This window comes from Pleurodeles waltl, chromosome 9 (genome assembly GCF_031143425.1).
Source record: "Pleurodeles waltl isolate 20211129_DDA chromosome 9, aPleWal1.hap1.20221129, whole genome shotgun sequence".
In the NCBI taxonomy this organism is placed as follows: Eukaryota; Metazoa; Chordata; class Amphibia; order Caudata; family Salamandridae; genus Pleurodeles; species Pleurodeles waltl.
Genome location: NC_090448.1, coordinates 1,078,580,328 through 1,078,607,715, shown reverse-complemented (window position 1 = coordinate 1,078,607,715; position 27,388 = coordinate 1,078,580,328). Strand labels below are relative to the sequence as shown.

General features: G+C 46.0%; 1 protein-coding gene across 4 annotated transcripts in view; it reads right to left on the bottom strand.

Annotated features, from left to right (window-relative positions):
• The window catches only part of MIS18BP1 (MIS18 binding protein 1), a 384,752-nt gene that overhangs the window by 305,709 nt on the left and 51,655 nt on the right, over positions 1 to 27,388 (bottom strand). For all 4 annotated transcript variants that reach the window (XM_069208712.1, XM_069208715.1, XM_069208713.1 and 1 more), the window contains exon 4: positions 1,222 to 1,709. In XM_069208712.1, coding sequence (XP_069064813.1) covers positions 1,222 to 1,709 — 488 coding nt within the window. The remainder of the gene's footprint in view (positions 1 to 1,221; positions 1,710 to 27,388) is intronic.

The following is a 27,388-nucleotide window of genomic DNA, read 5'->3' as shown; positions in this document are numbered from 1 at the left end:
TATTGATTCTCACAGGGTTCTTCGCTCACCCAGACCCTCTGCAACAGCTACAAGACACCACTGGAAGATGTCATCAGCAAACACAACATGGACATACTCACCTACACAAACACACAACTGATATTCTACCTTTCAGACAAAATGGAAAACACAGGGAATAGTTCAACTCCAATTCATGCATGACTGAAGTGACTGCCTGGATAAAATTCAACCGCTTCGAACTTAACACTAACACAGAAGTGGTGATCTTCAGAAGAAAGGCCTTGATGTGGGACTTTGCCTAATGGCCTACTGACCTTGGACCCACCACACATGCAAGAAATCTTGTGATCATTACCAATAGCAAGCTAGACATGTCTGCTCAGCTGGCTACTCAGCAAAACCAAGAAAATCATTGCCCAAGCCCTCATCACCAGTAGACAGGACGATAAGTATACCCTCTACGTGGTAATCACCAACCAACTCAAAGAGACTCTGGAGCACCCACAATGCAGGCAGCCAGACTAGTCGTCAACCTCCCACGCTGGTCTCATGTCACACCACACCTAAAGGAACTACAATGGCTCCCTATATACATAAGTGCACAAAGGTCAAGCTTCTTACCAACACATACAAAGCACTATACAAACAGATCCAGCCTACCTGAGCAGCCATGTGCAGTTCTACCAACCAAATAGGCATCCAGACTTTCACTAGCACGTGCCACATACAGGCAAAATAAAATCAGTGGGTCATGTCTTCTCATACATCGCTCCTAAAACATGGAATGACCTCCTAAACCACATTAGAGCCTTTCACAGCTTCTTGAATTCATAGAGAAAGAGGAAGGCCAGTCTCTGAGTAAGGCTCCCAAGGTCGGCCCCCACACACCTGCAAAGTGACAGGATATCTTCATGGGCGACAATGCACTAGAAAAATCCACATAACACAGTGTATTACCTGATGAAAGGAATATTCCTTTCCAAAATTGTGCTGGAACAGGACTGTCTTTTCTGAAGGAACAGAGGACAGAGGATGGCTACTTGTACTAATAGCAGTGCTCAACTGAATAAAAATCTTTGTCACTAAGGCCGGCTCTATTGATATCATTGCTTTACTCATAGGTAATAAAGATTACTAAAACACAAGGTTCTGATTAGCTCAAATTATCACCATATTTTCGTTGTGGCACGGATGGAAATGATTTAGGTAAGCCACTGGCGCAATTCACAACAAGCTTACCTGTTTCTTGGAACTGGAAACCACTTTGTCTGTGCACACTACATTACATGGGCTATTACTATTCACACTTGTTTTTTGCTTTCTTGGTATATAAACTTTGGGAGATTTAAATAAGTTAGCATTTCCATATTTGTCAGCAGAAGTAGTTTTTCTTTCCTTATTTGGAAACAATATCTGTCCACAAATGCCAGCTTTCGGGGTATTTTTGCTAGTAGCGTTTCTGGAGACAATTTCATTTTCTTTCCTGCTTGCTGTTAGGCTCTTATTACTTGAAGGAAGAGAGGTGCTGTGCATTGTAGTATCCTGAGACCGTTCATCATCACCATCATTATCTTGTTCCAAAATAACTGTGTCTGGGCTACAGTCGGTGCTGCTAACCACACACTCTCCAGTGCCATCAACAGGAGTGGAAAATGGTGGGCTCAACGAGGGCTGGATAGTCTTAGAAGGGGTGAACGTTTTTTCTGTTTTATTTGAAGATGTAGCATCTGTTGAAAAGATGTGAAAGGGCATAAGCAAAATAATTCAAAAGCTAAACCATCGTGATGTTAAGCTAGTACTTACTGCTTCTTACAAGAAAAAACGTAAAACAGTAAACCTTAACTTCACACTCTTCTAGAGGAGTAAAATTGCACATTATTCTGAACCTTCAACAACTTACAACTGAAATTCCTAACAAATAATTATGTAACAGCAGTTTGATACTACTGGTACCATAATCTTCATATTTATAGCACTTAAATTTCAGGTAAGTGATATTTCAGGAAACAAAATTTGTGGAACCCAGTTACATGTTGGAACCGTTGCCTAACATTATTATTATTAGCATTGTCTAAAAATCTAGTGTCATTTCTTTCTTACATTGGTTATGTTAAACAGCCTGAACAGCCTTTTGTAAGATGCAGTCGAGATATTTAAGCTGCAACTGCATCCACTAGAAACCGTTTGACAAGTAATTGAGGGCAAGTTCTAGGAGGCAAAAGTGGTACAACGCAAACAGTTCTATTCCACCAGGACCACACAAGGTAAGGCCCAGCAGTACAGTTAAGAACACTTCCCTGACATTTTCTCAGAGCACTACCAATATCCTGATTCCATCATCAGCATTGTACATAATCAGGATTTAGAGAGAAGGAAAATGACTGCCAATACACCAAAAGCAACAAGGTGACAATGGAGTCTAAAATATTACGCAAACCACAGACTTATTTAGATGTAGTTTGTGATCTGCATTATTGTGTACCATAGGTATGCTAGAACATTCATGTATTAGGAATGTTGGGATTAGGTGGCACAAATAAATGTTATCTCCAGTATTACATGGAGTAGCTTTGGCTGCTGTATGTTCACGTTCACAAGAAGGCTCTACAAGACTAGAAGGAGGCACCAACACAAAGAGACACAGATCACCATAATTATTACTGCAAGTAATGACTTGCAATATCCCCTACTTACAGAACAGCAAAAGCTAGACATCCAGTGAACTGACTAAACGCCAGACTGCTATATTCAGACTCTGCTGCATGCTTGTCAGATGGGGGGACTCAGACTTGCCTACAGATTGCTTTATGCCCGGACGCTCCGTCTGAAGGGGTGAGACATTGTGCATAGGATCCACTAAATCAGTGTTCAGGTGACCAGGTTATAAACATTAATCACAGGTGTAAAGAAAGGTTAACAGGGAGATGTGGGCAGGAATATACAGATATTAAACTATGATTGGGCAAAAAGTCCACCAGGCAAGAACCCCAGAAGGATATGGAGTCAAGTGTCAGGGGCCAATGGAACAGGGAGTCCTCATGCCATCATGGTCTGGGGAAGACATGGTAGCACAATGATAGAGGGTTGAGAAAAATATCGGTCACAAGGATATGAAATCAAGAGAGCAATTTTAAAAAAAAAAACAGACTGTGGACATATGCCCACAGTTCCAAATCAAGGGCAAAGAGACAAACATGAAGATTCAGAAATATTCAGAAAAACATGCAGTAACAGAGTCTAGGTCTGGAAACTAACACACCACCATGCATAAAACAACAAGGGGCAAAAGGTCTGCCACCTGCAGAGGCCAGTAGGCAACTAAATATATCAGCCTTCAACTAACCACAAAAATATACAGCCCATAATGTCCAACATACTTATTAAATACAGACTACAATAATTTTTATTACAAAATACACAAGTTGAAGCTGTCCTTTATTTGTTTGTAAACAACCTCATTGATAATGGAGGGGATGGCCAACACGGCACCTGCGTCAGACGGCTGCAGTTGAGCACAGTGGACAGGGATCCCCACCATTGCAGATGCCAGAGATACTGAAAGTAGAACAGGGGCATGGCAGCTCCGTATCGGCTTGTTTGTTGTGCCCGATTTCTGAAACTGATCACTGCACTATGACTGGATGTGCCAATATGTCAAACGCCTAAGGTGCAGACAGTGTCTGTGAGCGCCACACCAAGTCTGAAAAGCGATGGGAGAAAAAAAATGCTGAGACCTGTTAGGGGCAATATTCAATTACTTTCTCTATTATTTGGAATTGATGTACAAGGAGCAGGAAGCAAGTGAGCACCAGGCGATTGAAATATTCTGCAGGTCACTCTTTGTATTTTCTTTTTAGTCCCCTAGAAGTACTTGTCTCAGTTGCTGATTGGAACGTGGGAGAAAAAAGGAAAAGAAAAGAGATAATAATCTCCCTTTTGAAAATTAATTAATTACTTAATCATTCAATTACAGTGCTTACTTGTTGTCTCCATTAATACCTCTTGCTCAGGGTGAAGTGAGACAGTTTTTCTTTCGACCCATGTCTGCCAATGGGGAAGTGAATTCCAGACAGGCGATCACAAAAAAGATACCAAAGGAACACCTGATATATATTATGCGGAGACACTGAGGCAGGAAAATTCTCTTAACACCAGCCCTTCTGTAGATCTGGCTTGTTACCAAAGCTTAACGCCCCTTGTACCGGATGACCCACAGCCGCTTTACAGAGCAAGAGGGTAGACAAGGGGCTTCAAGTTCGTGGTGAGAGGCAGTCAAGAGAAAGTCAAGTAACCCAAGAATATCCCCTTTTCACCAAACACTTGGATACAGCGCCTGTTAATAAAAGTAAAGACAAGATCTTGATTTCGCTCAGACTTCCCTCGAAAATATTACAGCTTCACCTGAAAGCTCCAGCATGGCAGATAACCCAACACCTCTACAGACGACAGGGCATCAGCTTAACTAGGTTGTTCTGATTAGCCCGATCAGCTCAATGCCCTGTTCGGAACTAAGGGATTTAAACTTTAATCCGATCTGCACACTTCCAGTGGACCCCCATCAAAGACTCCACTGCTGGCCCCCAGTCCTTTACTCAACTGCTAGAGATAATTCAGCAGGAGATCGGAGACTTCAAGACTATGTAAGAGCAGAAGTGTGCACATTAAAAAAATCAATTGATTGGCTTTGAAAACAAACTTTTGCTTATAAGTGATTGGCTCCAGGAAGTAAAGCAGAAAATGTCTGATCTCGAAGATCAATAGGGGCAGCTTCAGAAGAATTTGGAAAAATTCAAAACGCTTCGTAAAGGAGATTACCACCTAAAAAGAACATGGAATAGATGGAAATTTGTTCATGCCACTCCAATCTGCTTTTTGTTGGAATTCCAGAAAATGGCAAAGGGCCAGAGGGAATGGTGCTGTTGATCGAAAAACTGTTTCGAAAGTACATTTTTGCCTGACACTACAACAGATCTTACAATTATGAGAGCACACTGTGTTCCCCAGTTAGATCAGGAACACACAGTCAAAATATCCACAAACAGTCTTAGCGAATTTGTCTGATTTTCTTGCACGAGAACAGATTCTATGGCAGGACTGGAGGCGAGGATTAGGCTGCCCTCTCTTCGCTTTTATTAACCAGCAGCCCTTTACAAATATGGAAAACTTCAACATTATAAAGAAAACTACAAATCCCATGCATCCTCGGGGAGGAGTCCTCCAATCCACAAGCACAGTCTCCAGTCAAGAGAGCCTCCGGACGTTCCTTACCCTCTTTCTTTGCTGCTCCAGCAGCCATGAAGATAAGTACCTTGCCTCTTTCACATTATGTGATTGTGGAATGCTTGTGGGTGCTTCATGTGAATGTTTATATTAGTGTGGCGCTCTACAACGATCCAGCTTGCTATTAACTAAACTTCCCATGTCAGCCCTGTTGCAGGAACATCGCTACTTTGCGACTGCTCCTTCGTTTCTAGTTCGTTGGCGCGATGCGGTCAGCCGACTGTTAGAGGGCCATACACCAAATTGCTTCAAGCTCAGCGAGCTCTTCCGTCCATGGCGGCATCAATTTCATAGTGAAACTCACCAGCTGCTCTCCGCTGGGGTCTGTTTTGTCTAATTCCACCTTCTTCAAGCCCCGTCTGGAAGTCTGAACACCCGTTATAAACAGGTAGGATTTGTGTGTGGTTTACCTTTCGGAGAGACAACCCAGGCGAGAAAGTTAACCCCTTTAAACCAAATAGGGTGTATACGTGTTCCAGGGCCCTTAAAGCAGGCCTGCTACACTTCACCACTCCTGGCTAAATTCTGGTCAAAGACCAACCTCGGAAGGGCGAGTAATCAGCCTGTCTCAATATCTGTAGAAGATCTAAGGTGGGCGAGTGTCGTCCCTGACGTCCATCTTGACTATAAAGGTGTCCCATATGTCTGAGCCGCCCTGCACTAGCCCTCTATACTGTAAACTGTGCAGTGTATGAGTCTCAGCTTGGGACTGCTGCAGCAATATCCGTAACCACCAATCCTGATTAGGGGCATGTGGTGCCTTCCAATTAATGGCTATTTGTTGTTTGAAAACTATGTATGCCAAATCAATAAACCTATGTAGTTGCTTATCCTTACTGGAGCGACGTCTCAATCCCAGTGGACAAGTGTCAGCTGCAGAGCGTGGGCAGTGATGTCAGACACCACATCGGTGATGTGCCGCCAAGATACAGCCAACGGGGGGCAACTCCACACCATGTGGTAAAATTCTGCCAGGGGGGTACGCGCAGCAAGGGCAAGCTGGATCTGAAGCAGGGAACATGTGTTTTATGCGGAGAGGAGACAGGTAGGAGTACTGTATGTAGTTAAATTGGGTGTAGCGAAGTCTAGCATTTTGGGAAACAGTTTTAACAGGGTAGAGCCCAGACGACCATGCCGCCGAGGACAGGGGGGTGGACAACGCCTCGTCCCAGCGAGACTTTGCATGATCTGGGTCCTGGAGTGCGTCCAGTAGTAACACGGAGTACAGTTGTGACACCGCTCTCCCAACTCCGCCCAGTGAAAGGGAGTAGAGTGGGGATCTGCGACGTAGGAGGTTCCTCAGGCACCATCATAAGCAACACGCAAGAGCGCACACGAACCAAGGGTAGACCTGGATGCTTTCACAAGACTAAAGAAGGCCTTTATGGAGTCCCACCCACTGCCTAGGTCACCCTCATCGATTCTCAGTTCCTCTATGGTTTTCCTACAGTTGGGAGATGGCTGAGTCCCCTTCAGCCATGGACAGGGAGGGTGATGGGGAAAACCCAAGGCCTTGACGGCCGTGCGTTACCTCCTTTCAGGGGAGGTTATATCGGGCCAGGACCAGCTACCCACACACTCAGATGCTCTTTATCCGGATGAGCTCCTAAGCCCAAGCACCATGCAGTGGTTACCTACCCTAAAAGTGGCATCATATGTGATGAGCTGCCTAAGGAAGGCCTTAAATAAGGAGGACGGCAACTGCCGGAGGGCAGAATGCCCACGGCCCTCACTGGACGGTACATTCACCATCACCCCAGATATTGACGCAAAAATGCCCACCGTTTTAGCAAAGTTTTTGAGGGATCTCAGAAAATGGATCGACCGATCTTGAAGTTGTTGGATGTTGCCGGTCTCTTAACAAAAATGTTGGACATGGCAGAGGATGCCAAGGCTTCGGGTACCCTTATCTTCCCCGAGGCCTTGTCCAGCTGGGCTCAATGAGCCATCATTTTTGTGGAGGGAACACAAATTGTGCGATCTCCACAGAAAGGCGTTGATCTTTTCTAATCAAGATCGGCCCCAAATTGGCCAAACCAATTGTCGAAGGGGGTCTCTTTGGAGAACCTTTTATCCAGAAACTGGGAAAGTTTGTTAACAAGTTCAATTCCCTGGATAAAGCCCAAAACAGCCATCAAACAAATTACTATGCCCCGTGATTTTACAAATGCCAGTCATGGTAGACGGGGGGCTCAACTGCCCAGGGCACATACCAAGCCATCTCTAACAGACCAGGATTACAACGAGGGCAGCAGTAGGACTCTTCCCACTTTGGTACCTTTTACCCCACCAGAGGCCGCGCACGCCAGAGATGCTCCAGAAAAAGTGTCTCCACCACCTCTTCCCAAGATGAATGTTCAGTCCCCTGCTGGGCTCAAATGGGAGGATCATAATTAGAGGCTCTTACTTCAGACGCATAGGTGCTTCAGACTGTTCAAGGGTTCCACATACAGTTCTATGGCTCCCTTTTTCAGGCAGAGACCAAGCCCGAACATCTTTCTCATCACAAATGACACTGGTGAACACGGAGGTCTCTCAACTCTTGGAGAAAGGGCTGATCGCCCCAGCTCAATTACACCACTTTGGGTTCCTCAGCAATCTCTTCCTAGTGACAAAATGGGACAGAAGGCAATGCCCAGTGATAAACCTCAAGGAGTTCAATGAATGGCTGGTTTTCCACCATTTCAAAATAGAGGAGATCTCCTACACGTGAATGACTGGATGGTGCACCTGGATTTAAATCTTTCCTCCCCACAGGCGTTTCCTTTCAATTTCAGTGGAAGGGTCAAACTTTCGAGTTCACCTCTCTTCCTTTTGGTCTATCCTCGGCTCCACAATGCTTCACCAAGGCCCTAAAACCAGTGTTGGAACCCCTCCGACCATGAGGGATCAGGATGCTTGTTTAGTTAGATGACATTTTGATACTGGACCAGTGCCAAAACAGGTTATTGGGGAATGTTCAACAGACCAACTCCCTACTGAAATCTCTTGGGTTTGTGGACAATGACAAGAAGTCTTCCCTTCTTCCTTCCCAGAATCCCTAATTTCTGGTGGACTTGGTCCATGCCATGTTGAGCCTCCCTTCTCGGAAGTTAACCAAGATCAAACACAAGCTGAGAAGGACTGGCCAGACCCAATACGTCCATATTACAAATTGCACAAATAGTGGACCTTCTATCCTAATCCATCCAGGTCATATTTCCAGGCCCTTTGGAGACTCAAGATTACCCAGCTTCAGAAAGGTATCACATACTCTCAATCTGTTCCCCTCTCGGAAGAGGTCAAGGAGGAACTAAGATGGTGGATATCACACATGGACGCCTGGAATGGATGGGCCATTTTTCATTCCCAACCAGACTTGATCATCGAGTCGGATGCCAGGTGCTCGGGTTGGAGGGCCTGCTGCGGAAATTTCTCCACAGGAGGAAACTGGTCGTCCACAGAAACATCCGTCCACATCAATTGCCTGGAACTCATAGTGGGTTTTTTGGCAGTGAAATGCTGGACCAAAGACAGGGCCCAATGCTGCATGCTCCCGAAGATGGACAATGTAGCAGCAGTCTCTTACATCAACCACCCCCGAGGAACATAATTGAAGACCTTTTTGGATCTGGCCCACGACTTTTGGTCGTATTGTCTGGACTATAAGATCTCAGTGACGGTGGAACATCTACAGGGGAAGTCAAATCAATTGGCGGATTGGAACTCTTGCCATTGGTGGGATGTCAGCCTATGGCAACTACATCCGCAGGTGTTTCGGGGGATACCATCCCACTGGGGTCCTTTCACAAAGGATCTTTTTCCCTTGCAACTGGACCACCAGCTAGATAGACACTGCAACTGGAAACCGGACCCCTCAGCTTTGGCGACATGTGCATTTCTCCAAGACTGGAGCCTAGATCACGAGGCAGTCTGCTCAAATTCGGAGGCAGATGGCAGACTTGATGGTAATAACCCCAATTTGGAGAGCTCAAGTCTGGTTTCCAGTTCTGATGGAATTTTCTTTGGATTCCCCTATCTGTCTCCCCCATTTTCAGGATCTCCTTCTGAATCCCCAGGGGAATCGCCACCACCTCATGATGGAAGGTTCTCTCCACCTCAGGGAATGCAGGAAAATCCTGGGTATTTCGGGAGAGGCTGCATCTTTGCTTGCATAATCATGGGCCGATAGTACCACCAAACGATACAGCTCAGCTTGGACAAGATGGCTGGGCTGGTGTCGTCAACGGCACCTGAATTCCGTGGGGACAGAAATTGTCCACATCTTGAATTTTCTGGTGATGACCTAGCCTATAGATCTATCAATACTTTTCGACTTTCATTCTGGCAGGTCACAAACCAGTGGATGGTCGCCCTATCGGGGAATATCCCCTTGTCTGTTAACTTTGCAGAGGTATCAGGTTGTCCATCCCGCCAGGCCCCAGGTACTCTACGCTTTGTGATGTTAACAAAGTGCTACGCTTATTCGAATCTTGGCCAGCCAATAAATATCTGTTAAGGAAACAGATGTCAGCAAAGTTGGCTACCCTGTTGTGTCTGGTGTACTGCCGTCGGGTTTGTGACGTAAGGCCGTTAGATATAACAGGTAGAGAATTCACTCCGGAAAGGGGTGACATTTAAAATCCCTAGAAGGACAAAGTGTGACTCCAGAACTGTCTCTTATTCAACCTTCCAGGAAAGTCCAAAGTTATGTGTTGTCAGGGCTTTGAAGGCTTATGATTCCATGAAGGAGGAGATTTGCCCTCCCAGGGATTGACAGCTATAAATTGCTCTCACTAAACCTCATAAGGTGGTATTTTCCCCCCACCTTTGCATGATGGGTCATGCACGAGGCTGGTATTGACACTACGATCTTTGGAGCCCATTATGTGAGAGGGGCTATGGCCTCAAAGGCTTTCTCTCTGGGGGCCAAAATAGAGGATATTCTCAAAGCTCTGTATTGGTCCTCAGACTCTACCTTTAAGAGATTTTACTTTAAACCAATGCAAAGTCTGGCAACACTGGTGGTAAAAAAAGCTTTAAACCAGCTGAATCTTCGCCTCCAGTCCTGTCATAGAATGAAAAATTTCCTAGCTATCATAATGGAAAGCTTCAATTCTATTATGGACAGGGAGGTGAGGATTAGTTCCCTCCCTAGTCCGGCCTCCAGCCCACCCAATCCGGGGATTTGGCTTCCCAGCTCCTTGGAGACCACGAGTTAAGTGTAAGTACATATTATTCCAGAAGAATCTCTCTTAACTAGTTTCAAATGTACAAGTGAATTCTCCATGCTAATGCTATAAGAAGCGTTTAGTTTCCAAATGTTATGACCTAGTGCAATGTTGAAGATGATTATGGTAACTGGGTATTTCTCAGGAGAAGAAACATTAATTCTGTTCTTGGATTTTAGGGACAGATTCCAGGAAACAAGATTGATTCAAATACTTTTCTGTTGAGGTCACAGGAAGAAAGAGGAGGAAGGAATGTCTGGAGGGGCTCTTGAATGGAGATTGGACTCGTGGATTGGAGGACTCCACCCCAAGGATTTAGAATGTTGATGTTTTCAATGTTTGTAAAGGGGTGCTGGTTAGTAAAAGCGAAGAGAGGACAGCCCAATCCTCACCTCTGTGTCCTTAATAGAAATTAAACTTCCCGTTATGATAGCTAGGAAAGTTTTCATTCTACTAAAAGCCAGGCAACAATAGCTGTTTGAAGCACCAGACGAGTTCTCCTTCCCGATTTTTAGCAGCAGCCAAGCGACGCAGAGACTTTAGAAGTCAGCAGGATCCATTCAAGCCACTGAACGCGCAGGCTCAACTTGGGGCGCAGTCCACGCTGAAAGTTTAGTATGCACAGCTTTGAGATTTTCACCTCAGTTGAGCATGCACAAGCATTTTTTTTAAATCAATTGAGAGTTTGAGGAATGTGAAGTAGCCTCAAGAAGCAGATAACTAACCACTCACAAACTAACTATTAAAGGATTATTAATGACTAGATGGCCAGTGCACAGAAAAAGAGTTGGTAGATGGCCTGCCAATAATGTTAGATATCCATAGCTGATGGTTTCCGAGGCTATCAAGGATGTTTTGTTCAAAATAATGAAAATAATGGTGGGGTAGCCCCTGTGTCCCTCTGGGAAGGCCCAGCGTGCAGTGTTATCGCACACAGTAAAAGAAAGAATCATCCCTATCTCCTGGGGGGAAAAGGCAGGCATCAACCCCTGGCTGGTTTTGAGGGCAGGATAGGTTAGGATGGAGGGGGGCGAGCAGGGTAGGAAGGAGGGGTGAATGCTAAGGGGGTGGCATGGAAAACAATGGAGAAAACACAGCCTGAGGAGATAAGAACTGAGGCAGATGCTTAGAAGTCGATTATCAGATGCACTTAAGCAGTTGCGCACTCTTTGCATCCTTTCCTCAGGCCTTCAAAAACCTCCTCACCCACTTGCTATGGAGAGTCAAATTTTATTAGGTGGAGCTATTTTTAGGACCCACTCGCCCATTCTGGTGAATTGACAAGGAACATGTGCTCTGTTTAGTCAGAAAGTGAAGGAGCAATAAAGACGCCTTTAAATCTCGTCTTGTCACATTTGCTCTGTGCTCAGAGACAGACATCAAAAGTCAGTTTGTGACCTGCTGCACAAATGAAAGGATGTCAGGTTTTTCCTAACACACAACATTCAAATAACTAAGTCAGCTGTACATACATTTCAAAATATATTTCAGTAGTTGTAAAAGCCCATTTTATGTACATCTGCGTGATTAAAAAATATTTTAATAGGATGAAAACAACCACTACCCTTGTGGTGAGTTGACAAAGAACAGGTGTTGTGTTCAGTCAGAAACTGAGTTAGCAATTAAGATGCCTTTAAATAGTATTCTTGTCACATTTGCTCTTTGTTCAGAGACAGAGGTCCAAAGTCAGTGTGTCGTCTTGCAATGCAATTACTTTTCCTTGTGACTGCAGAGTTTCAGGATTTTATAAGGTGAACTGCCTGACCTGTGTGAAATGAAAGGCTGTCGGTATCAGGTTTTTTCTAACACACATTTACATAGCTAAGTCAACTTTATAAACATTTCAAATTATACATCAGTAGCTGTGAATGGCCATTTTTTGTCCTTCTGTGTGATGAAGACAATATTTTAGTAGGAAGAAAAAAATCAGAACATTTTACTTGGTGATGTGCAAATGATAAATATGTTTTCTGAAACCCAATTTTCACAGATTATTGTTAATACACTATATAGTTTTATCAGTAAAGCTGCAAGTTAGTGGAAAGGTTTTTGGACATTTCTTTGAAGTTTACAGTCTGTAACTGACAGCACACTACCACATCATGCTTTATTAATATACTTATTAAAAGTGAGTGTTTAAATATAAACTGAGAAAGACTTCTCCCCTGGTGGCAAAGCTATTAGTTAACTAAGAGGCAGGTCATGGATCATGTGTACCCTGTATGTGGGCTAGAATTATTATACATGGAGCAAACATTTAGTGTACTTAATCAAACAAAAGAGGGTGTTTTTACAGCAGAAATGCTGAGCTCACATATTTGAAGGTGCACTCATGTGAGAATGAAGAAAAAGACAACTCTGGAAAATACAATATTTGCCTATGATCACATAGTTAGAGGCCTGTTTCTGGGTCAACTGCATTACATTTAGGTCGAGTAGATTATTCAAGCTACTCGACCTGCAGGTCTAGTAACTTTTTTTTAAAGTTTTAACGAGACCTGAACAAATGTTTAGTCTATTTAATTTTTAAAAAGGGTTTTTTGGACAGCAGAAATGCTGAACTCACATACTAGAAAGTGCGCTCATGTGAAAATGAAGAAAAAGTTGACGCTGTAAAATAAAATATTTGCCTAGGATCACACAATTTGAGACCATTTACGGATCATACACATTACATTTAGATCGAGTAGATAATTCAGGTTACTCGACCTGCAGGTTACAAAGTAACATTTGTATGATTTTTGTTGAGGGCTGAATTTGCAATTATTGCACTTTTTAACGTGTTTCGCACTCTAACAACATTTTTCTCACGGAAGGTTGTTCAGAAGTATTGAAGGCCCTAGGTATACAATTTGCCATTTGCACTTTTTAATACCTTGATTCTATACAGGTCAAATGGGAAGAAATGAACCAAAAGATCATTTTGTTTAATATCAATGGACTATGTAGTAAGCATAAGAAGCTGACTGCAGAGGCATGGATATTGGAGCATAGAACAGCTGTAATTTTTTATACCAGAAACCCATATTCGGAGCTCGAAATTGTCACATTTTATTGTATTTTCTATGTGGTCTGGATTTGAATGTCAATCTTTTGCAATCAGCGCTCAAAGAGGTGGGAGTATTTATGTCAGTAAGTGTTTACAGGTGAAGACTGTCACTACACAAGCGACTAAAAATGGTAGGTGGAAGTGAGTCAATGGCTCAATTGCTGGACCCTGTTACACAAATCAGCAATAGTCTATGTACCTATTCCAGATTGTCCTGAACCACTTGTGGAGCTGTTGCAAGCACTCATGGCTCTCCCACATCATGATTCTCAGAGGAGATTTTAATGTTCTTTAGAATCCAGTTTAGACTCTATAGCAAAGAATCATAGGCAGAATACAATTCAGGTCTAGACACACAGAAAAGCCTGAGCTTGCAGGATCCCTGGATGGTGAAATGTCCCACGTAGGGTGAATACACCTGTCTTTCAGCTAGCTGTGGATCTGCAGCCAAACTAGATTTGTTTTTGGTCTCTGACATATTGCTGAAGCACCAGGTTCTCAATCACCCCAATGGTATTTCATACCATGTGAAGTTAGGAATGAATATAGCTAATAATCAGCTGCCTTCTCATTCGCAAAGGTGGGTTTTCAGTACGTCATTATTGGAAGATGACAAGTGGGAGGAAGAAATGGGGAGCAACATCTTGCAGTTTTCTCTTTTAAATATCCATACCGCCATCCTGGAAGATGTTTGGGACAATTCTAAGACTACTATGCGGGAAATTATAACACCTAATGATATTTTTAGGTGGAAGAACTCAATATTAGAAAGACAAAGGGCCCGATTTAGATATTGGGGGAGAGGTTATTCTGTCACAACAGTGACAGATATCCCATCACCCAAAATCAAAATCCCATTATTTCCTATGGGATTTAGGTTTCTGCAGATGGGATATTGTCATCATTCTGACAGACTAACCCCTTCACCAATATTTAAATCAGGCCCAAATTTTGGTGGTTCACCGAAAACATGCCCAGAAGAAATTCCTTTATTGTAAATATAGTCATAATTGTCATCAATATGAACAGACTAACAAATATATGGAGGATTATTTCTAAAGAGTCATTAATCAGATAATTCTTTTTTTTTTTAACTCTTTATTCTTTTCAAACTGTGCTCATCATAGAGCCAATACAAACATGTTTTTTACCTCTCATATAACACTTACGGCTGTAGTATCCACCTTGAAAGACAGCTTTAGACACTAACATAGTTGGTAAAGGCACTTTTAGGGGCCAGCATATATATTTCCTTTAATATCTGCTCTTTGTTGGTGTGATGTGCGTACCTGTCACAGGGGTTGTGCACCCCGCCCAATCAAACCCTTCTATATGTCTGCCATTCTCCCCACAATCCCTCCAACTTCCACTGACAGCTGCAGCTTTGATAGATAACCTTTTCAGCACACTGACACCAGTCTAAATCTGACTTCCAGTCTAAGTCTGGGCGGGTCGGTGCTTCCCCACGCCCTTGCAATGTTTCTCTTGGCCACTCCTTCCGCCAACCACAGCCATGTCTTTTGGTGTGTAGTCCAGTCCTCCTCATCTGACACTGATAAAAGGAGCCATTTTGCGTCTGTCAGCTCAATTGACATAACTTGAGACACAGTATCCACAACCCCCTTCCAATAAATCTGTATTATCGGGCACTCCCAGAGGATATGATAGAAGATGCCTTCCAGTCCACACCCCCTGTGGCATGTAGAGGAGGGCGTCCTGCCTATTTTGGCCAGTTGGGTTCTGGAGTAATAGGATCTGTGTAGTATTTTGAGCTGGACTAATCTGAACCGTGTGCGTATTGCTATTTCACCTGGGCTTTGAACTGCTTGAGACCATTCCTCGTCTTCAAGATCCCCCAGATCCCCTGCTTCTCTTAACTTCATCAAGGGGTCAGTGATATTAAAGACCAGTTTTCGATAAATGACGGTGATCGCTTTATTTGGAATATATTTCGGGAAAAGCCAATCCTCTAGCGGCGATGATTCTGGCAGCTGCTCCCCCTCTAATATGTGTCGCTGCATTGCATGTCCCAGCTGCATGTATCTAAAATGTTCTGAGTTTGCCATCTCAAATTCTGCCTAAGGGATTCAGATGTTATATATGCCTGGTCCCTCCACACATCTCCCAGATGTTCAATACCTATCAATTACCAGCTCTTAAAACCTTTCAATCTCCCCACCTCACTAAGATGATAACTATCCCATAAGAGTTTCCTGCCTGTGAGCCTGTCTTTCCAACCCAGCATTTTATTGGCCTCCCTCCATGCTCGGACTACTGTCCGAGTGTGGTCTTGTAGACCTCTCTCCCTTTCCTTCCGGTAAAGAATCGCTTCATAACCTCTACAGCCCTCTGCAGATCTGTCCTCTCTATATACCGGTTCCTGGCTGTCAGTGAAGACCCAGTCATTGATCACCATCAATTATGTTGCCCAGTAGTACTTCTTTATGTCTGGAATCATGAGTCACCCATCATATAACCACCCCCCTCTGAAGTTTGGCTAATGCCATGTGTTGTGTTCCTCCCAACCATAGTAAGGATCTGACTTCATGGTCTATGTTCTGAAAGGAACTCTGGGGGATCTTGTATGGGGTATTTTGTAGTATGTATATCAGGTGCTATCATCTTGTATAACACTGCTCGGCACATCAGGGACAGTGGGAGCGTGCTCCAATGGACAACATCACTTTGCAGCCTCTCCAACTGTGGGAACAGGTTACTACTACTAAATCTATTTAGGGCTTTATAATGGTTCCTTTTAAGGTGTATTTCTTGGAGTAATATAATATCTGGGGCATGTCGGTGTATATACACTGGAATACCAATGTGCGCTTCACCTTGTTACCCAGGCCATTTACATTCCAGGTCCAAATGTTCAATTCATTCTGGTTATTGCTCCCATCCTGTCTTTCCAGCAATGCTCCCAGCTTTCCCTGTTTGCCCCTCCATGAGCTGTTTCTTTGCTTTTTGCCACTGTGGCCTCCCCATGTCATACCCTGCTGTATGTGAGCAGTTGGCCAAACAGTGAACAACAACAATTAATCTCATCAAGAAAGCTAACCCCTTCTATTCCCCCCCCCCCCGCCACTGCTTCGTGAGCTTGAAACCACCCACTGGTGCAACTTGCAGAGCCCCTGTTGCCCCATAAGATCAATTCTATAATGGAAGATGGCTAGTTCCACCAGTAATAACTTTGATGTATGTTAATAAACAGTTGTTGTTCTCCCCCTAATTTAGCATTATTATGAACCAGTTCCCCCTAAACAACTAAATATCTGTGAAGCCGACTCCTGAGACTGATTTTGCCCCTCCATCAACTCTCTCCCCGTACCCAAGAAGTTACTTTTAATCCTCTTAATGTTCTCACATGTCCTTTAATGATTCTTGGGGTTCTTGATGCTTTGATGAGTCCAATCGCCGCGCCTCCTCAGTTGTTTGACTCGTGGCTCTCTGGTCTTTGGCACCTTTGTGGCACATTGTTCTCCAGCCCTCAATCCAGTCCCACGCCTCCTCCGGGGAGGCAAAGTACCACGACTTGCTCCCCTCTTATCACACGCAGGTTGCCCATCATGTACTGGATACTTTTGTCTCACAAGGTCTTTTTGACGTCATCAAAGCTTTGCCTCTGCTTTTGGACCTGCAGAGTAAAGTCTGAGAAAAAACACACTGTTGCATTTTCAACCTATAGGTCCCCATGTGAGCGGGCTGCTTGCAGAATGGCATCTCGGTCTCTATAATTCAGTATCCTGGCTACTATAGTTCTGCGTGGGGCTCCAGGGTTTGGCCATGGCTCTGACGTCCTGTGGACCCTCTCGACTGAGAAAAATTTGGACAGTCGCTTAGGCTTCAGGGTATTTAGAATCAGAATCTCTACGAAGAGGTCCACACTTGGGTCCGCCACACCCTCCGGTAACCCTACCATTTGGATGTTGTTGCGCAGGGCCCTTCCTTCTTGATCTTCCAGCCTGGCGATTATAACCGTGTTCTGCTTCTGCAGGGCAACCACCTGTTCCTCCATCTGCTTCGTTGTCAGCTGCAAGTTGTTTATGTTCTCCTCCGACTTTGTTACCTCCTCCGAGATTTTACCAAGATCAGCACGCAATAAACCAACATCAATCGTTACTGTGTCCAGTTTAGGCTCTAATGTTCCCTTAAGATCTTGGATTACAGACATTATTTCACGTAGTGAAGGCTCAGTCACACATTTGACCATTTAGCTCCCTTCTCCCCACACCTCCATGCCAGTCTGTCCTCCATGCGTCATCGTGGTCACTGTGTATTTGTCAAGTTAATTGGATTGCGGCGGGTTATTGCCTCGATGTTTGCCCATGACCGTAGGATCTTCTTCAGTGGGCCCCTCTCCCTTCGGCCCATCTGTACACTGCACTTGTGTTTTACTGTTTTTGTGTTCGATTAGTGTAGCGTGCACCGCTGGTGGGGTCCGATATGTCCCGTGTGCTGCCATCCGCCTGGCACAATATTGCAGTTGCTTCACATTGCCCCCAGCACATTCGTAATAATAAGGCAGGAGGCAGGCTCCACTTTTGTAGAAGGTTACCTTTGGGATTAGTTTTCCTCTCAATCTGTTCCCTGGGGGTTGGGGTAGGTGGGTTGGTGTCTCTGCAGTGCCATGGATCCCAAGGGTGGATGGAGTGAGGGGGTGGGGGGGGTAGGTAGGGGTTGGGCAGCATCCCTGCCACTGACTGCGGATAGGTCAACTGGACCATCCTCGGACCCCGGTGCAGTTCTTCTCCACCACTGCCCCGGGACATCACTTACGTCCACGATGGTCACCCCCCTCAGGCTTCAGCCCTCTCCATGTGTGCAGGTTTTGCAGCCTCCTCGCGATTTTCGGGTCGGGCCGACGATCCATCCCTGCCCCCAGGCCCCCGCAAGCTCCCTGCAGTCATGATGGACCTGTGGGGGTGGGAGTGTGTGAGCGCTCAGGTCGAGCACGGACTCCCCTTGGGTTGCCCTCCCCACCAGTCTGTGGCCCGCCAAGGGCCCCAGCCTCCTCCTCTGCTCCAAGTCAGCCAGACAAGGCACTCTGGCGGACCGGATCAGGCAACCCAGACCTCCATTTCTCATCCGCTCCGCTCCTTGGACCCAGGGGGTGGGGGAGAGGGGTCGGGAGAGCACTGTTTACCAAACAGACCTAGTGTGCCAGACTCATTTGCGCATCTTGCCTGCGCTTCGTCTGCTCTGCCTCTTCTTCTCGCCATCTTCCATATCTCTGGACCGCTGATCTGGAGTAGATTCAGTCTCCCGGCAATACTAGAGGTCAACACTTGAGCTTTTTGGAGAGAACTGGACAGATGTTTAACTGATTGTGGGGGATATTTCACTGGCAGCTACAGAGCATTCTCAGTGTACAGCCATTTTCTCTTGCGGTTAGCCATGCCCCCAAAATCAGCAGGAGGTGAGACGCAGTGGGGGTGCTGGATGTTGGTGTGTCTGAAATTGTATGTCGGGTGCTTGTGCTCCTCTTTGTGCTTCTTGTGTGTTGATTTGGGTGCATGGCTGTCTGTATGTGTGCTTAGGATGGGTGAAGGGAACGGGGTGCTGTTAGAGGTAGAGGTGGTGGGAGGGGGGACAGAAAGCAAGGGACACGGGCTGCCATCAAAGAGGAGGCCAGAGCATGAAAAGATCTTTGTATGCCTGACAAGCCACGGTGAATGCCCTCCAGGTATGCACTGCATTGCTGCATCTCTGATGCCAGCCCCTGGATGGCATCCACAGTGGTTGTCTGACCTACAGAGATGGCTCTCAGGAGGTCAATGGCCTCCTCAGTGAAGGCAGCAGGGCTGACTGGGGCAGGGACAGAGGTGCCTGTGGCTAAGGAGACGCCCACCCTCCTGGGTGAGCTGGCACGGGCAACTCGGTAGGCAGCTACTGGGAGGGCGGTGATGGTATGGGGGGTGGCGGAAGATGGCAAAGATAGACTGGGCCCACTAGCGTCCGCCACCACCAGGGAGCTGCCATTGGAGGAGGTGTGGGAGTCACTACCTCCAGTGGTAGTTGCCTCCCGTGGTACACTCTTCGCCCTCCAACATACTTGTCCCCTCTGCGTCAGTGGACTCTGCCTACTGGGACACGTGGGCAGCAGCAACCCCACTCGCCGGTGCCTCAGCTCCCTCGCCAGATGATGCTAATGCACACAAGAGCACGGGGGAGGGGGAATAATACAAGAAAGAAGCCTGTCGGCAACTAGGGATATGTCATTTAGGCACACATACACTCCCATCCATCCCGGAAACTAACCCTTAACAAACCTAAATGATGTTAGGAAAGTGCCCCTGACTGGTAAGCCAGATCCCCCAGTACAGAACATGACCCCCCCCGGAGCCCATATACATCTACACTCATCAAATGCCAACAAGGAGAGACAATGCCAAGTCAACAAATCAGCAAGCCCATGGGGCAAACAGAGACCAAATAGCCCACACAGGGGGACCATCACAGGCCTACCTTCCCAGCCACATCTACCCAAGGACACCAACCCAAGGACATACAGCGGGGCAGGACAGCAGGGACACACCTGTCTAGGGGCATCCCATCACAATGTATGCACCCCATACCTCCTAACCACACACATCATAGCGGCATTACAATAGTGTCGGTACTCACCCCCTGGTGGCTGCTGTGCTTCCGTCAAGCGCCCATCCAAATCCAGATAGGCTACCGCCAGTATGCGGGCCATTAGGGGGGTCAGGCTCGGACGGGCACCCCTCCCTCGTAGGGAGGCAGTCACCAGCTGGGCCCCTCCGGGCTTCTGGGCCCAGCGCCTCAGGTCTTCCCACTGCTTCCCGCAGTGGGTGCTCCACCGGGTGTAGACCCCCAGGGTCTGCACCTCCTTGGCAATGGTTACCAAAGACCATTTTTCTGATGGGCGCTGACCTGCATGGGACACACCGAGGAAAGAAACAGATGTTAGTGTGGCTGCCCCATACACAAATGCCATGCCAGTTCAACCTGACATAGCCAATGGAGACATATAGATAGGCAATAGCCAAGTCAATAATGGACATACACACTACAGGTAACCAATCACACAGCAAACAGAAACGCCTACAAGCATCCAACACAATCACACACATTTCAGATGTACAGAAATCAACTCACCTGGTCCCCTGGTCGGCCATACAGCTCTGTATACACAGGTAGGACCCTGTCCACCAGCATGTCCAGCTCCTCCGCGACGAAGGCCGGGCCAGTTTGCCTGTAGCACGTGCCATCTCAATGACCAGAGTCAGGACACAGCAGCACACACAGTGGAGCTGTTGCTTTGTATAGGTGCAGGAGTCAAGTGGCAAAGGCATGGCAAAATGGTGGTATATACCGCAGCGGTGTACACCGTCACAGATGGCGGTGATCATGATTGGCCCTGCTTCCCCACTGATACCAATGCTATCCAATTATCAGGTGCACGGCGGTGAACACCGCCTACCGCCATGACGACTAACGCCAGCCTTCAAAACACCACCTGTAGGTCAGGGGGCTACAGTATTGAGGACAGAGGTGACAGTTGTGCAGACTCCCCTAAGTTGCAATTGCTGAATTGTGTGTTTCTGAGCATTTTTATTAGAGATTTTGAAGTGTTTTGTCAGAAGATGACTGTACTGAATTGTAACATTTCCCTTGCTGACAGATGCTGCAGCGGTGTAATTTGCCATTGATGTGCCAACTTTGTGATTGAAGTAACAGATGGCTGGAACAGCTATGGAATTAGCAGTGTGACATGCTTCATACACTACAGTCTGTTAGTGTCCCTTCTGTTGAACATTTGGAACCAGGATCATACAAACACATTTACATTTGCTTGCATATAATAAATAAGGACTGAAATTTGGTGTGTGCTATTGTATTATTTGAAAATACAACATATAAAAGTGGGATAGTGGAAAGGAGTGGGAACATGGTAAACATCAAACTCGGGTACTATTCCACAGCAGTTAGTGGCACAGGGGCAGAGTCCATGGGTCCAGTGGTGGATGGGGATATGGCAGTGGTATGTAAACAAGGTAGCTCAGTGGCACACAAGGGAGACAGTTCAAGGCAGGGTCACTTCCCTGCGGTGGGCTTGGTGTTGGCTGTTGTTTCACTGGGATGTCTGGGCTGAGGCCACGTCTGCGAGGGGGAAGCTGGGCTGCAGGGGGGAGGGGTGCTGCCGTCCTGCGAGTCTCAGGCAGTGACACCAGTCCACTAGCTGCTGCAGATGTAGATGGCAGGGCAGTGTCCTGGCTAGTGGAAGGGGCCTGCAGGTGGGTGGAGAACTTGGGCAGGGTGTTGGTCTGGCACTGCAACATCCCTGCAATGGAGGCCATGGTAGCGTTGTGCTGTTTACATTTGTCCATGACCTCCTGGTGGTGTGCTACCTGCAGCCTCTGATTCTCCTCCAAGGTGGCCAGGATCTGGCCCATCCTGTCCTGGGAATGGTTGTATGCTCCGAGGACCCCACCAATGGCCTCCTGGGCAAAAGCATCCCTCCTTGTGCCACCCCGCTGGGCCACTGATACCCTCCCACTAGCCCTAGCCCCTGTGCCTGTGTCCCCTGCACAGGTCTGGCTGTCCCACTTGCACTGGGCCCTTCATCATCCTGCCTGGTGGTGGGTGGAGTCGGACCCCTGTACACGTGGGGAGGCAGTCCATGGCATGGAGACACTGGTGTGGGGGCATTGGGCTAGAGCTGATGGTGGTGACTGGGTGGTAGGGATGTCAGTAGTGTCCTGGGTGGAGCTTCTGGAGGTTGACTGTCCAGGGGTGTGGGATGGGCCAGGGATTTCCTCTGTATCCAGACATCCTGCTGCACTCTCATGAGCAGGGCCTTCGTCTTCAGGTGGAGTACTGGCACTTCTTGGGGTATCCGTCCAGGTGGCATGAGTGGTGGTGCCTGTGTGTGAAAGAGGAGAGATGTGGGTGTCCTGCACTTTCATTTGCATAATGGTGTGTATGTTAGTGTAGTGGCAGTGCTGTATGGGATATGGCATTGGCAATACTGTCCCTAGATCTAATATGGGTTGTATGGATATTTGTCTGGGGGTTGATTGCATCTGTTTTGTTTGTATCATGTCTACTGTTCCCTATACAGTCACTGCCATTTCCCTTGTAGCACTGGTCACCAGTAGTTGGTGGATACATTTCCCATGTACTAGCATGCTGGGCCCCATTGTTTGTATTTTTATGCATTTGGTGATGGAGTGATGGTGCATCCTGGGTGTTATAGTGCTACTAACATAACATGCAGGAGTTGTTGTCTGTGCCCAGGGGGCAGGATAGTGATTAGTATGGGGGTTTGTGGGCATGCAGGGAAGTTGTGTCTGGATGTTGTGGGTTGGGTGAGGGATGGGGTTATAGTGGTAGTGAGAGGGGTGTGGTGAGACATGCATTACTGGTGTGGTGACTGATAGGGTATTGTAGTAGACTTACCAAAGTCCAGTCCTCGAGGGAGTCCAGTGAGGCCCTCCGGGTGCACGATAGCCAAGACCCTCTCCTCCCAGTTGGTGTATTTGAGGGGAGGAGGTGGGGGACAACCGCCAGTCTTCTGTACCGTGATGTTGTGCCTGGATGCCATGGAACGCACCTTCCCCCGCAAGTCGTTCTATTTTCTTCCTGATGTCATCCCTTGTGCGTGGATGGCTTCCCACAGCGTTGACCTTGTTGACTATCCTCTGCCATAGCTCCATGTTCCTGGCCAAGTGCGCCTGCTGCACCTGTGCCCTGGAAAGGCTTTGACTTGACCCTGAGTTTTTCGTATTTGGGTGTGTGGTTTGTGATAATGGGTATGCAGTGTTGGAGTTTTGTTTGTGGTTTTGAGGGTGTGACTTGTGTGATGGTTGGTTTGGTGTATGGGTATTCGGGTATTACTTTCTCGGTCGTGAAATGGGTGTAGCAAAGGCTTGTGGGGTGTGTATATTATAGTGGTGTGTGTGTGTGTGTGTGTGAAGTGTGTGGATGTGTGTCAGGTTTGGGCCTTTCAAAATAGCCAATGTGTGCTGTTGTTGTTTCATCAAAGAATACCAGGGCGCACCAAGAGTAGTCCGAAAATCAGTTCCAATGTGGAAAGAAGAGTCCAAAGTCCAAACACAATGTAGAGGTTGATGAGATTTTATTATTCGCGGACAAAGTACATTCTGCAAACAGCCAACACGTGTTTCATCACAAAGACTTTTTCAAGGCTGTAGGTCAAAAATCATGGACACAGAACAGTATAATCAAAATATGGTAAGGCATGATGACAAGCGATTAACAACCTCTAGCAAGAGTTTAGAGAAGAGATATAGAACAAAAAGTGACGAAAGATAGGTGAATCAAAGGAAAATGACTAGAAAAAACTATTATAAGAGGGTACAGATGTTGTAGTAAAAATTATTTTAGGTGCCTCAACATGAGGAAGAAAATCTCAAGGTGAGTGAGAATACGATACAAGACAATCACCGTGCTCCGTGGAAACCAGGATGAAGAGCAGTGCACACATTGTGAGTCACAAGAGAAAAAATAGAGGTGAGTGGGATCCTAACTATGAGAGATTAAAAATGAAACAGCCAAGGTGTAAGTAAAACAATGGTCTGCCTATTCACGTATCTGGCAGGCTAGGATGTGAGACAGGCAAGAGAACCAAGTGATGAATAATTCCCTTTTGGATGAGGAAGGAACATACCAAGATTGTAGGTGTAGATAGTACTCATGGAGAGAGCTGGATAATTTCCAATAATCCAAAAGGGTTCATGTGGTAGGTCTGGTAGAGAAACTACCATGTACTGATATAATGGTGACAAACAGATTCCGAGAAAGAAGTCTCTGAAATCATAGATATTAGTCACGTGGCAAAGAGGTGGCCATGATAAGCCAAGGATGAGCTGGAAAAAATACATCATTAACAACCGTTATAAAAAAGACAGAGTTATGTCTGTAAATCAATATTATTAATTGTATTTGTGAAAAAAAAAAAATGAGGAAATGTTTATAAAAATAAAATAATAATGGGACTCAAAACGTGTCTGAAAAGCGGGTCGCTGTGATAGTGATGGTTATGGAGTAGTGGAATGCATACGGATATCAATGAAAGGGAGATATAGTAAGATAAAAAACCTTGACATATTACCTGACAATTAACAAAGAGAAGGGAGTAATTGGTGAACTACCGCATTAATGTGGGTGCGCACGGGCGAAAAGTGCCGGGCACAATGTGAAAACCGGAAGAAAATACAATCCTTTTACCAGCATATATCAAAAAGACAAGTGTCGGCAGACGAAACTTATGCTAGGATTGCCGTGGCGTTCGTATGTTTAAATAAGTTAAACGGCTAGGGCGGTGGCGGGGTGATGTGTCAGTCGTATCTGTCGTCACTGGCCCTGGGTGAAGGATGTCAGATTTCTGGCAGACTGTCTTTTTGCCATCATTATAGGGAGGGATGCATTCCGCCGCCACTGGCGGTGATCTGTCAACAGTCAGCACAGCTGGCAGCACTCTTTCCTGGCAGGTTCATAATGACCACCTAAATCTTAGGCAAATAAAGAACCCTCTTTCCAGCACATGACTGTAGAATGCTAGGAATTCCGGCCTAATAAGTATGCTGGTAAATCATGTAAATGCACCCCTACTCCAGATCTGACACCTTCTACAGCACAAGTCTCGGCAAGACTAAGATTTACACAGTAAAGGCATAAATGAATGAATAAGGTCCTAGTAGTGAACAATATCACAGAAGAGAGTCTACAAGCTCATCACTCAAATTCAGGGGCGGTTTCATTTCTTTTACTAATTTAATTATTTAGCATTTTAAAATAGCATCTACAGATCATAGAGCATGAGACCTTTTTCCAGAGATAACTATACATGGCTCAAGAAACTAACAAATCATATACATGAGGGAAATATAGCTATAAGAGGGTAAAACAAAGGAGTATAAGATGATGTGCAGGACCAAAGAGATTTAAGCACAGCAGACTGAAAATTATCAAGACAAAATTTCAATATTTACAATACACAGTTAGGTCAGATCAAATATTGGGTATAAAAACAACAACACAGCTTTCACACCCAGGTCTGCTAATTTGTAACAATACTGTACAGAAACCCTTTCATACTCAAGATTAGACAGTGTGGAATTAAAAAGTGATCTAGGAGGAAATGTTTCTGTCCTCATTTGAAGGCAGGATGAGAGCCGATGGCTAGAAGAGTAGGTGGAACAGCATTCCAAATATTAGGTACGCAGCCTCAAACTCATAGGATCAAGGTGTTTTTGTTCTCCAAAGGCGTTTCAACGAGGAGGGTGTTCAAGGTGCGAAGTTGGCAAGAGCCACTTGAGATATTCATCTTTTCATTAGGTAACTGAATCGCAGTAGGTATATCAGTTTCTATATCACTCTGCCTTCAATTGAGTGCCAACTAAGGACTTCCAGAACTGTGGAGGATGATTAAAGTGGCTAATCCCAGAGGCCAGTCCTGCTACAATATGTAGTAAGGCTTTGAGGGGGGCAAAGTTGAGATTGGAGATACCGACTAGGAAAGATTTCCTAAAGTCAGTCTGGAAAGGATTGGATCACATCCTTAAGGTCCTGTTCTGGGGGTGGGTGTAGGAAAGTGTCCCTTTTTGACATGGTCACCCCCCTTTTTGCCTGGTATTTGATGCAGTTTTGACTGAAAGTGCACTAGGTTCAAGCTAACCAGGTCCCCAGGGCCAGACCTTTTTCCTCAAAACTGTGCAACTGTTCCCCAAACGGCAATACCTTTGACCCCCCAACAAGTCCCTAGTAAATAGTATCTAGGGCATGGGTACCAAAGATGGTCCCCAAGAACTGCAGCATGTATTGTGCTTCCATCTGGGACCCCACACTTAGCACATGCAGCCTGCCATTACAGGCTGCGGGTCTTGGTGCAGCTAAAAGTGAAAACACAATATGGCACACAGCCTGCGTGTCATGTCCTCTAACACTGCATGCAATATATGTAGGTCACTCCTACAGCAGGCCTCACAGCCCTAAGGCAGGGTGCACTATATTACATGTGAGGACATACCTGCAAAACCAGATATGCCCATGCTATGTCTTTGTCGATTCTCAGACAGTGAGTGAACAAGGAAGCCATTTTAAGTACAGGTGCTAGAGACTGGTCAGTACGAGTTCATCAGCTACATGATGGCTTCACTGAAAATAGGGATGTGTGGTATCAAACATCTTGTATTAATAAACCCTCATTGATGCCAGTGATGGATGTATTAATACATACACCCAGAGGGCACCTTAGAGGTATCCCCTGAAAATCCTCCCACAGTTCTAACTAGCCTGCCACCACCAGACATATTTCTGACCCCCAAGGGTGAGGGCCTTTATTCTCCAGCAGACAAGAAGAAAAGCCTGTTCTGGTAGGGTTGTTAGCACACCCATCCCAACATGATGACCTGCAAAAAAGAAGCCCACCGCCCTAGGTATGCAGATCTGGTTTCACTCAAAGGAGAGATGCCGACCCCTCTGCCCCAGGGCCCATTTAGCACCTGGACAAGTGGGAAATTTAGTATTCAGAGAGGTGTGTCTTCCCCTCCGGCCCAAAGGTAATGTGAGCTGTCCAACGTAGACACAACATTTAAAAATCTGCCATTTTAGTGTTGGCAGAATTAGGAACGCTGCGAAAGTGTTATGCTCACTTCCCAAAGGAAGTGATCATATGGGGGCCTTGGTGACCCCAGGGATAAGTAGCCCATTGGCTACTTCCCTACACTCTCCTAATACCCCTAAATTCAGTATTTAGTGGAGTCGCTGACCTAGGAAGAAGGAGGAGGACACCCTAGAGCCGCAGAAGCAAAGACTGAGGAAGAAGCACCTGACTTGGCCCCAGCCCTGGTGGCCTGTCTGCTGTTCCTGCTTATTTTCA